The sequence below is a fragment of the Elaeis guineensis genome, chromosome 7 (genome assembly GCF_000442705.2).
Source record: "Elaeis guineensis isolate ETL-2024a chromosome 7, EG11, whole genome shotgun sequence".
Classification (NCBI taxonomy): domain Eukaryota; kingdom Viridiplantae; phylum Streptophyta; class Magnoliopsida; order Arecales; family Arecaceae; genus Elaeis; species Elaeis guineensis.
Genome location: NC_025999.2, coordinates 99,412,294 through 99,430,694, shown reverse-complemented (window position 1 = coordinate 99,430,694; position 18,401 = coordinate 99,412,294). Strand labels below are relative to the sequence as shown.

At 37.4% G+C, this 18,401-nt stretch overlaps 1 protein-coding gene and 1 pseudogene across 1 annotated transcript; one reads left to right on the top strand and one right to left on the bottom strand.

Moving 5' to 3' along the window:
* Positions 1 to 3,446: 3,446 nt before the first annotated feature.
* LOC105048150 (uncharacterized) lies at positions 3,447 to 8,457 on the bottom strand (annotated as a pseudogene).
* On the top strand, positions 8,367 to 16,275 carry LOC105048099 (ras-related protein RIC2). The gene is made up of 2 exons (XM_010927297.3): positions 8,367 to 8,819; positions 15,608 to 16,275. The coding sequence occupies exons 1-2, from the start codon at positions 8,599 to 8,601 to the stop codon at positions 16,038 to 16,040; spliced, it is 654 nt and encodes a 217-aa protein (XP_010925599.1). The 5' UTR covers positions 8,367 to 8,598; the 3' UTR covers positions 16,041 to 16,275.
* The last annotated feature ends 2,126 nt before the right edge of the window (positions 16,276 to 18,401 follow it).

Genomic DNA, 18,401 nt, shown 5'->3' with positions numbered 1-18,401 from the left:
GAGGACGTGGGAAGCATGATTGTGGCGTCTCTGTTTGCCGTTGTTAGAGGTTTCTCCCTCTTGTTTTCTTATTAATTCTAGATGGGGATCTCGGTGGAGCACCGGTTCGCAAGGATTCAGGATTAAATGACCAGATATGCCCAACTGGTCTAACTAATAGATTTTTTTATTTTTTTATTTATTATTTTTTTTTTTTCAGAAGAAACAACCGACCGGTTTTTTTTTTTTTTGGTCCGTCGATATGAAGTTTGGGAAGAACGGAATAAGTTACCGAATACATAAGACGGATGGCAGCCTGGCAAACAGTGGAATTTGCGCCAGATCCTAATCCAAATCCAAGATTGCGTTAAAAGGTTACTGGATCCGCATTCAAAAGTAGCCAGATCTGACTATTAACACTTTTCTAGTTTCCGTTTTGGCCTGCATCATTGTATTAAAACTGGATCTTATGCTAATATAATCTTTAGCTGCCTTTCTTATCAAAAAAAAAAAAGCCAAATCTGAATTTGGATGGCAACATTAGATTTACATCTGATATGGGTCCAGTATCAATAAGATAGGCTGGATGTCAAGCGGTTATTGGATATCTGAAGGAGCATTCTAGGTCCTCTCCAAGGGAGTATGAAGGGGCAGGGGTTGCATATTTCTTGTGAAAGAATGATTCATTTTTCTTCGCGCGAATCCACTGATGGATTGCAAAAACATCACTTTTAGATCTGTAAGTTGTTGAATGGGAGAGTTTAGAGTGCTTTGAAATCTGAAGTGCGATCCACGGATGACATTGCAAAAAAAAAAAAAAAAAAAAAACATCTATCATCCTTGTATATGAAAGATACTTCAGCAGGCTAGTCTTCTAAAAATTAGAAACAATACAATAGATTTAAGAATAATTTAACTGGATATTTAAATAATTATAAAATATATCTAAATCGGTCAATGATTCATGCATTGCACGGAACTAGATGTACAAAAATAATTTTTTTTAATTGAATGCAAGTAAATTAATTATATAATTATTTTTTTCTTTTTCACGCTTTATGGAGTTGGAATATGAACGACTTTGTCAGATTAAAATTTTTTCTTATTGATTTCTAGTGATTGTATTCTTTTACATTTATTGTCATTAATTTCAAATTATTTAGTTTAGTTGTATGTGATTTCAATTTTTTCAGTTGGAAACTCAAAAATTATTTGTTTATTAATATTTGTAGTCCACAAAAAATATATATTAACTTTTATTTAATAGTCTTTCCAGATTGCACAATAAAACTCATTTGAGAAGTTGACAACACTCCAATACTCCTCCAAAAAATATTATTTTACATATCATATTATATATATATATATATATATATATATATATATATATATATGATGACATGATGATAAGATATATGATATATAATATGATAAAAAAATAAACGGCCTCTATATTTCTGTAGTCAAATTTTTTAGCTCCTCATCCACGTTGTCTACACCAATACTACCAGTAAATGTAAATTTATGTAAATAAATAAAAATTGATGAAAAAAATAATATAATATTCAAAATTAGAAAAAAAATAATCTCCATATTTTTCTGATCAGATTTTTTAGCTCCTCACACATATTGTCTTTACCAATGCTACGACCACCCTGAATTCAGAGTCCAAGTTGACAGCAATATTTAATGATGAAACATAGGCCAATTGCAGAATGAAAAATAATTCACATATTTAAATCAAAAAGAAAAATAGTTCACTTATTCAAGATGCAACATATTCTACATGACCAACATCAACCAAATCAAATCTAGAAAAAAAATATATTTATATAAAATTTTGAAAGAGTGAACATTTGTTTCCTTATAACTCTTATAAACATTATGAAAAATATTGATGATACAGTGAAAAACATAAAGTAGAAGAATGTATATGCTTTAAAAATCAGTGACAGGGGGCACTTAACAAACCAAAGGCCAAAGAACAGCACCTGAGGCAACCTCGGCCATTTTTCTGGAACCGATCATCATGCATGTAGAAAGCCCCAGCAGTCAGCATAACGTACGGCTCATTCTCCTTCTTCTCCTCTTCCACTTGATTCTTAAAAACTGATAAAAAAAATAATATCATATTCAGATTAAAAAAAAAAAATAGTCTCCATACTTTTCTGATCAATTTTTTTTTTTAATTGAATGTAAGTAAATTAATTATGTAATTTTTTTTTTCTTTTCAGGAGCTGAACAAACTATTGATTTTCTATAGAGTTGGAATATGAAAGACTGTGTCAGATTAAAGTTTTTTCTTATTGGTTTCTAGTTGTTGTATTCTTTTACATATATTACCACTAATTCTAAATTATTTAGTTTTGTTGTATATGATTTTAATTTTTCTAATTGGAAACTCAAAAGCTATTTGTTTATTAATATTTATAGTCTATGAAGATATATATTAATTTCTATTTAATAGTCTTTTCAATGGCACAATAAAACTTATTTGAGAAGCTGAGTTGGCAAAACTCCGATACTCCTTCACAAAGTATTGTTATATATATATATATATATATATATATATATATATATATATATATATATATATATATATATATATATATAATATGATAAAAAATATATATGGTCTCTATATTTCTGCAGTCAAATTTTTTAGCTCCTCATCCACATTGTCTACATTAATACTACCTGCAAGTGTAGATTTATGTAAATAAATAAAAATTGATGAAAAAAATAATATCATATTCAGATTTTAAAAAAATAAGTAGCCTCTATATTTTCTTGATCAGATTTCTTAGCTCCTCACCCATATTGTCTTCATCAATGCTGTGACCATCCTGAAACACCACCTAAGACATCTATATGATTGCGGAACCACACCCCCTCTGGAACCTTATGCACGCCATAACATTTCTGGTTGTGAGAATTCAGATGATTTTCAGCAGTTAAATAAATTAGAGAAGTTTGTTATGGTAAAGGACATGCAACAAATTGACCTCAGCAAATCATAGAAGAGTATAGGCTATCATGTTACATAAACTTGTAAAACAGATCATAGAAGAATATAGGCTATCATGTTACATAAACTTGTAAAACAGATCATAGAAGAATATAGGCTATCATGTTATAGAAACTTATAAAACTTACATGGCAGAGTCTGCTTTCATACGAATATATATCAACCTGAATGGACATATTTGCTTGAAAAAAGAGAAATATGAGCCTTTTAGTGCCAATAACAGGCATTATATTTAATGTAAGTTCTTGAAACACAATCACGAGCATTTGCAACATTCACCTTCTCCCTAGAACCTCCCATCCATCATAACTTTTTATTGAGTTTGTCCATAAAGATGAATTCTGAATGAATGATAACTTCCTATAGCAATGATCCAGTGATTTGTAGGGAATAACACTGCAAATTTGATGCCAGTGAAAAATAAATATTACGTGGAAAAGAGAAATCACAACAGAAATTACATGCAAGAGCACCTTTTGCCTGTGAATGAGCAAACGGGACATGGCTTCTCCTCGCTGTCGGAACCCGCGACAACTCCCCCACTCGTCATACTTTGCCGCTGGCATCGGCCGCCGCTCATGGCCGCGACTCTCGACAGCAGCCCATCATCGCCGCAGAACCCTAGCCCTAAACCTAATAGTCATCCTCTCGACATAGGAGTCCTTCGCGTGCAACGATGATGGTTCTTCTTGACCCCACCGCATTGATCCCCATGTCCTTTAGGTCTTCAAAAGTTAGGAATGGAAGCACCTCATCATCTACCTCATGGATCTCGAACATAGGTGCACACCGATCGAGCCCCAACCGGTTTAGTCATAATTGGACTCTGCCGTCCTCATGCCATCCACACTGTCCATTCTAGCTGTCCCAATCTCCAGCGTGGGTCTCCAATAGCAAATCTCCTTCCACGGCATCAGTGGTCGGACCTATATTCCTACTGTTAGAAACCCTAACCCCTGCCCCCGCTCTCGGGCTCTTGGAGTCCTCCCGCCAGAGGTCATCGAAATCTCAGTACCCCTCTTCACCGGCGTCATCCCCGCCGCTCGACTTCAGGTCGACGGCATCCGTTCCCTCGTCGACTTTGGAGGTCCAAACCGACCTCGCCCGCCTCACGATGGCCCGTCGGGCCTTGGCATCCCTGACCACTCAGTGGATTGCGACGACGAGGGGCTCCAGGTTCTCATCGATGGGGAGAAGGACTCGATCCTCGGTGGTGACGTCACGTGGCTCGTCGGGGCTAAGGGTGGTGAGGGGGCGGGTCTTGCAGAGCGGCTTGGAGGGGTCCCTGGGCGACGGGGGGTGGTGGAGGTGGTGTCGCCGGTGGCGGAGGCAAAGGAAGAGATCTTCCATAGCTTGCTGCAACGGGATGCGCAGAGCGGCCGAATAAGAAAGCTTGGATGATCCGTGGAATTTTATAACCACACATGGCTCGCTTCTTCTTTGGAACCTTCTGCACGATGCATTTTTTTTAAATACATGTAGCACAACAAAACTCGTTGGAGGAGTTGAGTTGGCAATACCCGAATGCTCCTTCGTAGAGTATTATTTTATATAATATATAATAGATAATAGATAAACAAGTGCCAATGAGAACAAATAAAAAAAATTATATAAGGATGTCTGATCAAACCATATGCAGGCCGGTTGTTGTGATACTAATTATCATCAGCACCAAGATCTTAACTGATTATTGTCATTGTCATATCCAAGGTGCTCGGAATATTAGTTTTCGAGTCCGAATCAATCGGAAATTGAAAGCGACATTGACGAGGTTCACAATACAAGTATAGGATGTGAGCTTCACCAAAATGTTTTATTGTATACCATTTTTTTTAACTCAAATGTAAGATTGCAGGTTGGATTCGGACTTGAGTCCATATTAGCATAAGGCCTGAATGGGTACGGCCAAGACCAAGGCCCCAGTCAAATTTGATGACAAAAGCACAGGTTGCCCCTACATTGGTTGAAATAATAGAACTTTTGCATAATAGCATGCTCAATTTGGCATTTGCTGTCCCTCGAGTGATTGTAATCTTTGCATGTGCAATCAAACCAAGGACTTGTTCAGCATGATTTTGAGGATTTCTATAAAGTCACAGGTTCCAAAATTCATGGACACCTAGGCAAGGTCAGTATAATAATTATATTTATCCACTGAACATAGCTTGTGTTGCGGCCAATCGCCTCGTCGTCCGATCGACGGGGAACGTGCACCTGCAAAAACGAGAAGTCCACACTGACCGGAGGCGGCTCCGGCAGGGACCCTCCGACGGTCAAGTCAGAGAGGTGACTGGGCAACAGTGAAATGAAGACAGAGAGCTCGATCGAGGGAGAGAGAGGGAGAGAGGAGCGAGCCTGTGGTTTTGGAGTCGAGAAGTGGGGGGAGCGGATCCCTTGCACTGTTGCCTTCTCCGATTTATATAGTGGAGCATGGTATGGCGCCGTCATTAATGGCGCAGACAAGTGAGGAATTGTCAACTCACTGTAGATTGTCAGAGTCGCCGTGAAAGTGTCACGTCGCCGTGGGGCTGTCAAATCACCAGGGTTGACAATGCCCTCAGCGGGACAATGCCTCCAGATGGCCGTGCCGCATGTTGCTGTCAGAACTGACAAGGTCTGGCGGCTGTACGGCGATCAGAGGAGTCGACCGACCCTAGGTCGGTGGCCAGCTGAGTGGCGTCGGGCTCCTCTGTTGGTCGGCGAGTTTTACGTGAGTCGGCCATCAGACCTCTCGGTTCAGTCGGTCGGGAAAGGTGCGCCCGACATATCCTTAGTCGGTCGTGAGCCGATAATTGGCCGGTGATGACGTCAGTCGGTCGGTCCGACTGTCAATCGGTCGGTCGGTCCGACCGTCAATCGGTCGGTCGGTCCGACTGTCAATCGGTCGGTCGGTCCCTCCGGCCATCGGTCGGTCGGTCGATGGATATTCCCCAACAGCTTGACATATAAATTTTAATCTAATTAAAAGATATTTTATCATATATATATATATATATATATATATATATATATATATATATATAGCTTTTCTTTTATTGTCCCACTTGTTGTCCAAGGGGCATCGAGGTGCCAAAAAAAAGGCCTCTTGAAATAAGATATATATATATATAGAACTTTTCTTTTATTGTCCCACTTGTTGTCCCAGGGGCATCGAGGTGCCAAAAAAAAGGCCTCTTGAAATAAGGTTCCGGTTTAAATTTTTACAAAATATGGATCAAATTAATGGCTTCATGGTTGCAAGTGGGAGTGCCACAACACTAGGTAGGCTTGGAGGCTTGGTCTTCGGCAAGATCAAGAATTTATATAATTTGTGTTTGATGTACACAAGTATCTCTTTCTTGGTCCTGTTTAGACTTGATACATTAATAAATTGCTGGATGAAATCACTGATAATCATTTAATAAAATCCTAGTCTAATATATAAAACTTATGATTTTTCGGAACTCAATGAATTGTAAAGGCTGAAACATTAAGTGCAGTTGAGACAAACGGACTCTATGCATTTAGTATGCAACGGCATCTGAAGTTTCTCCCTGTGGCTTTGTCTGTGAAACATACGCGTTGGAGAAGCTTGTTTTCAAGTTCTTTAACGCCAGCATACTATCCACACGGTATGCTGGATATATCTTTTATTTAAAAATATATCATTTTTATTAACTATATAATTATTTAGAAAAAAATATATATTATTAATAAATATTTTTATTTTTTGATTAAAAATATTATTTTATTAATATATTAATATAATATTTTATTTCTATTTATTTTTAATATATGAAAATCATGCCACAGAAATACCATTAGTTATCTCCTTAACTATAAAAAGATCCACACGTAAACTTCCATGTAAAATCAAAATATGAAACTGTGAAATATCTGTATTTTTTTTTTGATGAAAAATATTTATACTTTTTTACTCAACTAAAAAAAATTTTTAAAAATATTTTCATATTAAACGATTGAAAATTACATGAATGGCAGATGGAGATTCTGTCAATATAAAATTTTTATTTTAATATATATATATATATATAATTTGTGAAAGACAAAATAACAGCAATAAGTGCTCTCTTTGACAAGCTGTTATCGGCCATGAAGGGCAATAATTGTGCCCTCTATGGTCAAGTAACCCATAAGTACCAGTCCCTCGTTAAGATTGGAACCAAAACATATTTGAATTGAACGTCAATATATTTGTTCGAATATTTATTTTATTTGATAAAAATAAAAATAAATATAGATATTAATTAAATATAAAATTTGATATTTCTATTTATTTTAAATAAATGTGGATATATATTGGATACTAGAAATATAGATATAATATGAATGTAAATTAGATAATTAAATTTTATAATAATAGAATCAAAATAATTATTAAATAAATAATAAATTAAATTAATAGTATATTAATATGACCATATATTTTATTAAAAATTTATAAATATCATATAAAATTAAATAGTATTAAAAATAGAATCGAATATTTAGTTATAAATGGAGTAGTTATTTATACATGCCTATATTATTTTTTTTTTATCAGATATCGACATTAATTGGATATTTAAATAAATCAGATAAATTTAGATATAAAAATAGATTAGGACATATATTATCGGTCCGATCTCATCCCTATCTCTCGGCCTCTCACATAGCATTATCGGACAGTTCAAACTAGTCAAAACCCATTCCACCAAGAAGCCCATCTTGCTTTGAAAATCAAGAGAAATTCTTTGTGCAAAGCGGGCGTCGTAGAAAATCCAATATGGAGTGCACTGTCTTGTCGATTAGTCCATATAGTCACTATTTTTTTATGTATATTTAATGCTTGTAGGTCGATTTTTTCATTTAAAAATTTTGTATGATAAAAATATCTTTATTTTTTAAAAAAATTATGATATTCTATGTTCATATATGGCATCCTACGTCCAAAAAGTTATAATTTTTGTCCACAAAATATCATATATAACGCAGGATGTCATAATACATATAGGATATCATAATTTTTTTTAAAAAATAAGAATATTTTCGTCATTAAAAATTTTTAAATAAAAAAATCATCGTATAGATATTAAATACATATTATGGTTGTATAAAAATTTTATTTCTATATTATGATACATCCTCGATCATAATATATGATAGAATATTATAATTTTTTTAAAAAATATTTTTATTATATAAAATTTTTAAATAAAAAAATTGATCATCAAAATTTAAATATATATTAAAAAACAATAACGATATGAATTGATGGAATAAGATGGTACGTTTCACGTCAATTTTCCGCACCGCGGGCGGTGCACAAAGAATTTCCCGAAAACCAAAAGCCGTCCCGATGGCCCGTCTCGCTTCCCCGTGTAAAAAGACAAGTCCAGCACGGACCGACCAAAATCTTGCCTTCCCCTGTTAAAACGGAAACGGGAAAGAGAGAGACAAGATTCCACCATCACCGCCGTGCGAGGCCGAGGAGGAGAACCACGCCGCGCCGTTCCTCTTCCGTAAGTCCATCTCTTCCTTTCTTGTTCTTCTTCTGAGCTGAGACTAAGATCCAAGAAGAAGAAGAAGAACAGAGGAGAAAGGGAAGAGAGATGGCCGGTTACAGGGCGGAGGACGACTACGACTATCTGTTCAAGGTGGTGCTGATCGGGGATTCGGGGGTGGGGAAGTCGAATCTGCTGTCGAGGTTCACCAGGAACGAGTTCAGCCTCGAGTCCAAGTCCACCATCGGTGTCGAGTTCGCCACTCGCAGCCTCAACGTCGACGGCAAGGTCATCAAGGCCCAGATTTGGGACACCGCTGGCCAAGAAAGGTATCTATTTCTTGTCTTTTGCTTTGTTCCGAAGAATCATCAATTTTCTTGAGTTAGGGCAAGGACTTAGATGGGTGTTAGAGTCCAGGATCTAGTGATAGTAACATTATTAGTAAGGGTTTCTTTGGAACATCTTTTACTGAGGTTACTTGTAGCGATCTAGTACGGGCACTTTTTTAGCTTCCCGTGATCTGCTTATTCTTGTGTTAGATCAGAAGCCTGGACTATTAGATCTCGGTCTTGGATAATGGTCCTTTGAGATCATGATGCGCTAGAAATGTTGGATACATGTTTTGCTGGTATTTCGGCAAGATCCTACATACTTGGCACTGCCTTGTTGTATATGCTTGTGCTTTTTGATCTTATGGAAGGTCACTGAATGTATCATGCTATCTGGAGGGGTGTGTGCCAGTAAGTCAGTGCATGTCAGAGCCGTATGACTCTCCTTACGTTGCTCGCATTAGAGTTCTTGTAACAGAAAAGAGATAAAAAGTTAATACCAATGCAGGATAGATGTCTGCAACACATTACTCATGGAAGCATTTCTAGTGGCCTTTCACGTATTGAGTTCTAGCACGGCTTCTTTTTGCGTACCACAAATTTTGGATGGTGATATGCGGAAAAATGTCTTCAAAGCTTAGTTGGAAGCATGTTTAAGTTGCCCAACTGTGATATAAAAGGGTTCTTAGATAGTGGAAGTTCCTTTGAAAAAAATTTCTGAGGATTCGTAGTGGTTTGGGCTTTCTATAGAGAGGCCAGTGGTAGTAACAACCCAAAGCAAAAGTTGCTACTGTAAACATCATGGATAGAATCATGTCAATCCATAAATGAAAGCTTAGGCTGCTTACATAAGAAATGGCCTGGAAATACTAATGTATGACATGTATGTACCTATCTTTAGGAAAGAATTTAAAGATTCCACCATGCATAATGTGTACATAAATTCTTGGAACTCATGCCCATGCTAGAAATCAATGCCTGTAACTTGAGCCCATATTGAACCATCTATACAATCCATCAGTGTTCATTCAATCATATCAACCCACTGTAGTCAGATCTTAACGTGATTCACAACATGATGACCAGACTTGAGCTTGATCCAACTCAATATTGATCCATGCCCCTACTATCCTCTTGACCCACATTTTCAAGATACAAAAAAATCTCATTCTAAGAGAGATTGTTGAAGGGAGCATCTTGGGTGATGAATTTCAAGACTGGTGAGACAGCAGTCAGAGGTTTTGGTGTTGGCCTTATGGGGAAAAATTTAAATGTTGTATCATTTAGGATTTGATCTCATTCCTTTGCTAGTAAGAGATCCAGCAGGGTGGAAGGTGGCTGGGGGAGAAGGGAGAGATTGTTGCAAGTTCCTTTATTTGATCCTGCAAAGAGTAGCTTTACTACAGTAAGGTTCCCCTCTTCATGTCGAAGGAAAATGGAGAAAGAGTTTGGAAACCATTCCAGCCTATAAGTTACTTGTTGGTACTGATTTTTGCACTTCGTTTGGTAGGTTTGCTATGATTATGTTTTATTTCTTTCTAGACTTGTATGTAGAGTGAAAGACACATGAAGAATGCATATATAAAATAATAAATATACTTTGTCAATCCCTTCTCTTGTATGATGAATAAATAACATGATAAATAGGTCAAACTTTTGGCTGGGTTAGGATTGAACTTGGCCTGACCTTATACATATTTAGGCCTAATAATTTGAGTCATCTGGCTCATTTAATCAAGTCATCTTGGTGGCCCTTTGGGCTGACCCACGCTATTTGCGTCCCTCCTAGATTGTATATGTCATCTCAGTAAGTTCATAATTTGATATGTATCCAAATAGAGTGCAACATACCCTGAACTTTTTTCTTTGCAGTGCTTAGGAATGTTGACTTTGTGGCTCTTGCCAGATCCATTATTTAAGATAGCAATGTTACTATTAAACTAGATGGCCTATCATTGATTTTGCAATGCTAAGATTGGGCTCCAATCAGGCTCTTGTAAGTTTCTCTCTCTCTCTCTCTCTCTCTCTCCCCCTCCCCCTCACCCACCCTCTTCTCAATATTCTTGGTTACCTCAGTTGATTTTTATATTTGACTTGGTATATAATTATTGCATTGTCTCCTCATGGGAAACATGAAAATCATATTATGCTTGCTTTTTTCGTAAAAGAGTTTGGCCTGTCTTTTCAGCTAAGCTTCTGTACCTTCATTTGCATGCTTGTTTAAAAACCTCATGTATTTTTTTTTGGTGAGTATTGCCAATTCATTGAACATATCAGTTCTTTGTTATTTTATTTCTTTATGAATTCTGCATTGAACAAATATTTTAGCCGATTTCCTAGTTGGATATTTGGTTGCTGTCTCAATTTTTTCAGTTCAGGCATTATCTTTTGTAGGTTGAGCATAAGCTCCAATTATTTTACATTTTTTTTTTCCCTCTAATAATATGGACATACTAAAGCATCTGGATATATCCTAGTTAGTCCTCTGCCATCTTTCTTTCGCTTTTATTCATCTGCTTCAAAATCTTTTGTTCTATTATCTTGTTATGTGTTACCATAAAGGATAATTACTGCAAGCATTGTCTGATCTTGTTGCTAGTTTTCTTCACTTTTTCTTTACCATTATACTAATTGACATTGAAGACTTCTTGTTCTGTATCATATATTCCATGATTACTTTTTCTAAGAGGTCTCCATTCTGTTGCATGGCATGTCCATGTATTTTGGTTCATCTTTATGGCCAATATATGATCTATCAGTATATCACCTAGCACCCTGGAACTGACAAAAGGTTTCTTGTTGATAATATTTTTGAATAGGATTCCTTCAACAATAAGCAAAAGACCAATTTCCTTGTTGTTCTGCACGGAAATATCTGAACTGCAAGTCTGATCTTGATGTTGTCAATTCTGTGGCATTTCATTGGTACCTGCTTGTTATTAAGCCTTGTTGCACCCCATTTCAACCTTGCAGAGTGCATGAATATGTTTTAGTTTGCATCTTCAGTAATATTATGGTTCATAATATATTATTAACCATTTTTCACATAACTTTACTAGCTACCTTGGATGCATTTTTTTTTTCTCACTGTGTCAAGTTCAAGTTGCATGCAACATGCTTTCTTTTAGTATTAGTTTGACAGGAAAAAAAAAAAGTTGTTTACTCTCTCTCTCTACCCCCCCCCCCCCCCCCCCCCCCGGGCGTTTTTCTTTCTCTCCCACGCATACATGCACAGACATATCTCCTTTCTATATTCCAACTATAGATATCCTCCCATCTGTCATCTGAGCCAACAGAAAATTATCCTTAACCTGGCCAAAGCTGATCCCTGTCCACACCCTTTAAGTTCTAAATCTAAGTTGAATTGTATAATTATCCTAGATCGACCTCCAAGTCTATCCCTTTTTCTCACAATGCTAATTTTAGTCATTAATGCTTGCTTAGATCTCAAACAAAGTTATATGGGAACCTTGGGGTTACACTACTCGTTACTAGATATCGTCAAAAGATTTTACATCCCTCATCATGAGGCACTGATATATGATCCTCACAATTAATCAATAAAAACTTTATGTTTACTTCTTTACATCTCTCTCACTAAAAGGCACCTGTATATGATCCTCACCATTGATCAACAAAAACATGTCTCGTCTTCAAGAATTTCCTTGGCGTGATATTATTGATTCAACCATAGGGATCCAATTTTATATGGATCTGTCAACTGGCAAGCACTATGATCACTGGCGCACTGGTCAAACCTATGCCTGTCTTGTAACACCTACAGCACCACTAGATTGCATGTCCATATCTTCTTCACAGATCTTCAATTAAACTGCCCTCAGGTGAATAGTGCATTAGGTAATAGTGTACTATATTTTGATTAATATAAAAGCACTAATATACATCATCCATAAATTTTCTTGAAATATTAATCAATGACAGTTCTTCTGAGAGAAGCCATGTGGATTAGATATACCCATTTTTGTTTAGCCTTACACTTATAACTCTGGAAAGGGTCTCTAGAACAAGTAATTCATCTTGGTGAATTATTTCTTGAGCCCACCAATGTAAGAAACTAGAGATTAGCCCAAATATTAGCTCATCCTTTCATCAAAACTACCATATATAAGACTAATAAATTAATCACAGGCAATCTCATCTACCCTACACGAATCCACACAATCATCACTTTTTTAACTCTATATCTAGGCCAATTTACAAAGAAAACCTCTGTATATCTAATCCTCCATGTTAATCTAGGACTAGCTGCATCTCCATGTGACTGTTGATGCTGAATAGCAAGCTCCCATTTACGCTTCTGGCACCAAAGCAAGAAGAGACAAAACTTAAAAGATGCAACCAAATCTCTGCAACCTTTTCTACTTTCTTCTGCCATTTTCTATATCAATTTTACTAACCTAAAGCCACCATCCCACAATTCTGTTGGGCTCTGAAGGCCAAATTGTAAGAGAAGCATTGGCTCAGTTGTATACCCTCTCGCTTCCAAGCAAGAGACGAGGAGTTCGAGTCTTGAAGTGGTGTTGTCCCTCGAGACTTAGACCCCACACCACATGGGGTAAAAAATTCCTGGTCTTGCGAGCAATTGATCTCAGACAGCCCAGGTACCGAGCATGAGTGTAGTGGGGTGGCTTTGGCCTCCTTGGTCTAAAGAAAATGAAAAGGTGCAAGGATTTTCAGGACCTTGATCCCATTGTCTTGTTGATGAAGTATGCCCTTATCCTCTTCTAAACAATCTATACCTTTCCTGATAGATATCCATCGATCGCAGCCCTTCATGAAAAGACAATACCTTGCTCACCCATTCATTCAATCATAGAATTCACCCACCAAAGCTCTGATTAGCAACTACCAAGTTAAATTTCCCCTTAAAAAAGAGACCAATTTCTTCTTCCTAAATCTCAGCTATCAAGACACCTCAAAAAAGGACTAGATCTCAACCTCTCCCTCTTCAATTTAAGCAGTTGCTTCCCCTCCTGATTCTGGTTCTCGATGCCTTCTATTTTTTCATAGCACTAGCCTCTTTCATGACGAAGCTGCTGAAGAAATTATTTACTTGACAATCTATATTGTTTCTCCTTTTGCCATAATTAATCTAGTAAAAGACAAGAAAGTTTATCACTAAAAATCAGGGTTTTCGGAACCATTCCGAACCGGTCGGTTTGGGGTGTACCAAACCATACCGGCGGGGAACCGAAACGGTTCCAACGGAGAAAATGGCACACGCCGATGTCAGAGAAGAAAAAGAGGAAAATAGAGGCACAGAGAGAGAGGAGGATGCCGCCGGTGCGATGGCCCTCTACGGTCGCTGGTTCGCCCGATGGGGTTGCCGCAACGAGCAAGAAAGAGAGAGAAAGGGGGAAACCATCGGAGATGGGAGGACGGGATGGCGGAGAGGCCGTCGGAGGTCTCTAGGTGGCCGTCGTGGCCACTGGACGGCATTGCGGCCGCGGAATAGGGGCTATCGCCCCTGTTCATGTGTCGGCCTTTTTTAAAAAAACAAAAATGAACAGTGAAGCGGGCAAATCATTTGCCTGTTTGCCGGTTTCATTGTTTAAGAGGTTTTTTAAAAAAAATTAAAATCGGTGAAGTCGGCAATCGGATTGCCGGCTTTATTTTTTTGAATTTTTTTTTAAAAAAAAATAAAAACAGTGAAGCCGGCAAATGGTTTGCGGGCTTCACTTAAGTTTCAGTATTTTAAAAAAACCCATGAAACAGGGGCATCGTCTCTATTTTACGTCCGTGGCGCCACGCGCGTGGATTGTGCAGTCTAGCGACCACAGTGGCTAGTCGGAGGCTATCCGGTTGCCCCTCCGACTCCTTCCCCTCCCTTCTTTTCTTTCTTCCTCCCTCTCTCTCTCTTTTCTTCTCCTGGTTCACTTCCTTTGCCTTCATTGGTTCGCGTCGGTCCGATCCGGTACGGGGCTGTATCGTACCATGACGCCGGCTGGTCGGAACGGCCACTGGTACCAGCATAGCAAATCTTGCTGAAAACTATTTAGCTTTTGTTATTATTTGTTATGGTAATAATCTATATAAATTATGACTAGAAGAATAATATCTGTGAATGCTTTCAGGTGCATGAGCTCCCCGAGTATCTGGTACCAACCCTTCATAGCCCTTGCACTTGGATCTACTCTGCTTTCAGCAGAATAATGATCTCTCATAATAAACTAATATTGCAATGCTAATCTAAGTCAAAGTATCATTAGGAGTATCTAATTGGTGATGCTATGGTTCATTTTTATTTATATTAAGGGGATTTAGGGGATGTTAAAATCATGTTCTACACTTGTAGTACCATTAACTATTTACCCAAAAAAAAAAAAGATATCATTCACCCTCAGCAAAAATGTGGGCCACTATTGATTATGTGCCTTGGTATGGTATGTAAATATAGATTTTACAAGTTGTAAGCTTAAACTATTCTAAGGCTTCATAGCACTGTGTGGATGCTTCGATCAGAGGTAATGACGTTCTCATAAGCTGGAATATATGCTGATTGACGTTTTGCATCATTATGAGTTCTCTGTGTCTGTCTGCTTGTTGTAATATCATAGCTGGATTTTTTTTCCCATTAACTGGTTTTTGACAACAATGAATGGACGCTATGATGAATTGAGTGAAGATACAGTTTGCTTGATCTGGTACTGTTTAGAGATCATTCCGTTTACCTAATTTATGCATCAGTTATCTCTGACCAAGCTACTCCAACAAGTTTCATCACACGTTGTACCTGCTATGCTGGTCTAACTGACATTTAAGTGCAGGTATCGTGCCATCACCAGTGCATACTACCGAGGAGCTGTAGGTGCATTGCTTGTCTATGATGTTACCCGACATGCAACTTTTGAGAATGCTGAGCGCTGGTTGCGGGAGTTGAGAGACCATACAGATCCAAACATAGTCGTTATGCTTGTCGGAAACAAGTCTGATCTTCGTCATCTTGTAGCCGTTTCATCCGAAGATGGGAAAGCTTTTGCAGAGAGAGAGTCACTCTATTTCATGGAAACATCTGCACTAGAAGCCACCAATGTGGAAGATGCCTTTGCAGAGGTCTTGACTCAGATCTATCGAATTGTAAGCAAAAAGGCAGTGGAGGCAGCTGATGACTCTGCCTCTGCAGTCCCCAGCAAAGGAGAGAAAATTAATGTCAAGGATGATGTTTCTGCACTAAAGAGAGTTGGCTGCTGCTCGTCTTAAGTTACAAAGGACCTTTTCTGAGGTAAGGGATCTATTTCAGATGCTTCATGTCATTTGCTGTAATAGATTTCTTTTTCTATTTAGTTGAGACATTGTTTGTAGCTGAAGGGTTTGGTTAGGTTCTGTTTTTATTACGTGTCATCCAAGAACGTGAGACCTTGATTAGGTTTGGTTTTTACTAGATTTGTTATATTAAGATGATGGCCAAGTTTATTAGAAAGTCTTTTATTGGAGACATGTAGTTCTACATTTCCATGCTTAAATTGTGGCAATAGCGTGCAGATTCCAAGTGGACTCAAAGTTTACGATTTATTGGCAACACGTAGCAGCACTGAAAAATCCAGAGTTACTGAGTTACTAAGTGATGAATTGAAAGAGAAATTCTTTGTGCACTGCGGGCGGTGCAGAACGCGTGCAACGCCCGCGGTGCACAAAGAATTTCACCGTTGAAATTAGAACAAGCTAATAATGCTACCTTTTTTTTTTTGAAATATTTTTTTCATTTTTCTTGAGAGATAAATTGCTTAATCTTTTTTCCTCTCCAAAGCGTACTGGTTGTCTGATCCATTTTGTTGTTTAAAACTAATTTGTTGATGGGGTAGCGCTGTTTGGACCAATTCTAGCTGTTTTCGGGATGGTTGTTTATCGGTTTCTTCTAACTGAGCAAGCTCACTCAGTCGTTCATTAGCTTAGACCCGATAGATGAAATACCATAGTTTTTTTTTTTTTGGGATACAAATAGGAATGGCAATGAGTAGGATGTAGATCAGGTATTGTATTATCCATCTTCAAATTTAAATTTAATATTTTATATTTAAATTTTACTTGATATCTTATTGGGTAAGAATAAATATATCCATCTCTATATCCAATAGATTCGGAGATATTCACAGATAATCCATTTCTCCATATTCAACTCATATCTGTCTTATGTCTATTCTATATCCAAAACAAAGAAACAATCAAAATAATTTTATGTATATTATTAATCAAAATAAAATTATTAATTCAACATATATCATAATTTATAAGTTCAGATTTATAGAAATCAAATATAGAAATAGAATTATAATTATAATTTAACATAGAAGATATAAATAATTAAAAATAATTTTATGCATATTATCAATCAAAATAAAATTATTAAAATAAAATTATAAATATATATATTCGGATATGGGTTCGGATATTATCTATATCCGTAAGTTCGGATTCGGATAGAAAATAGTACTATCCATCTTCTATCTATATTTGTATTATAATTTTTGGATTTTATCTGAATTTAAATCTGTTCAAACTCTATTTTTCGGGTTTGATCGGATTTGGATAGGATTTATATCTATCGAGTTGGATTGATTTTTTTATTTTTAGGTATAAAAAGGAGTCCAGTAAATCCGAAGAGAACGAAAGGAAACAGAATGAATAACATTGTTTATTCCATGAATACAAACATGAGATGCATCAGCCATAGCGGTTCTTTAAAGTGCACAACTGTTAAGTTATTTGAATTAATCTGTTCGGTTGATTGTAAGTAGTCCACCGCCCAGTCCAGTTACCGTAATTACTGCTTGCAGTGTTTGGTTCACGAGAAGATTGTCTTCCAGCTTCCATTATTAATTTGAAGTCCGGTACCGCGGTCAAAATAACTGCAATTCGAGTTTCAGCAACTGAGCTTTGGTAGCGGCCCTGTATGCGAGCCCCTTTTGTTCCCTGTATATCGTACGGCTAAGAAATGGTGTGGAGAAGAAAGAATTTTATGTGAGCAGAATGAGTAGCTTATTGTTAGCATGGGCTCGCGTTGTATCTTTGGCGCAAAAGAATGATTAATTTTATTGTGTGATGTCAGCCATTCGATCATATCTCACACAGCTCTTCAAGTGCTCCAATTCTTTCTTTCATCCATTTGCACGGGTCTCGAAGTGGTCGATCCTTGATCCCAATGGTTGAAGTCACCAAAGCGGGTGAATTATTCTTTCGCGTGAAAGCAACTTCCCGGACCCCTTTTAAAATGGTGGTTTACCATTTCAAATCCGGGGATCAGATCCATAATTAGCTAAACTCGTTTCCTGCAGCCTGCGAGTACCAAGCCGGCATGTAATCAAGCAGACAAGAAGCCGTCTATGATGATATTATACAAGGCAGCTGACATGCAAACAGGTCTAAAGACTAAAGCCAAGGACTGTGGTTGGATTTCTCTTCACGCAAATCCACGGTTGGATCACCCACCGCACAGCTCTCAAGCGCTCCGTATTTAGCCACTCATCAACCTACACAATTCTTAAAGCGACAAGTGGATGCGGTGACAAAGGAACGGAGCGCCGCCGGCTCCCCCGCATCCCACTGTTTCCTCCGCTCCAAATT

Coding starts and splice junctions, on each gene's coding strand:
- LOC105048099 (XM_010927297.3), top strand. CDS start 8,599: ATGGCCGGTTACAGGGCGGAGGACGACTACGACTATCTGTTCAAGGTG. Junction 8,820..15,607: donor GACACCGCTGGCCAAGAAAG/GTATCTATTTCT, acceptor ATTTAAGTGCAG/GTATCGTGCCATCACCAGTG.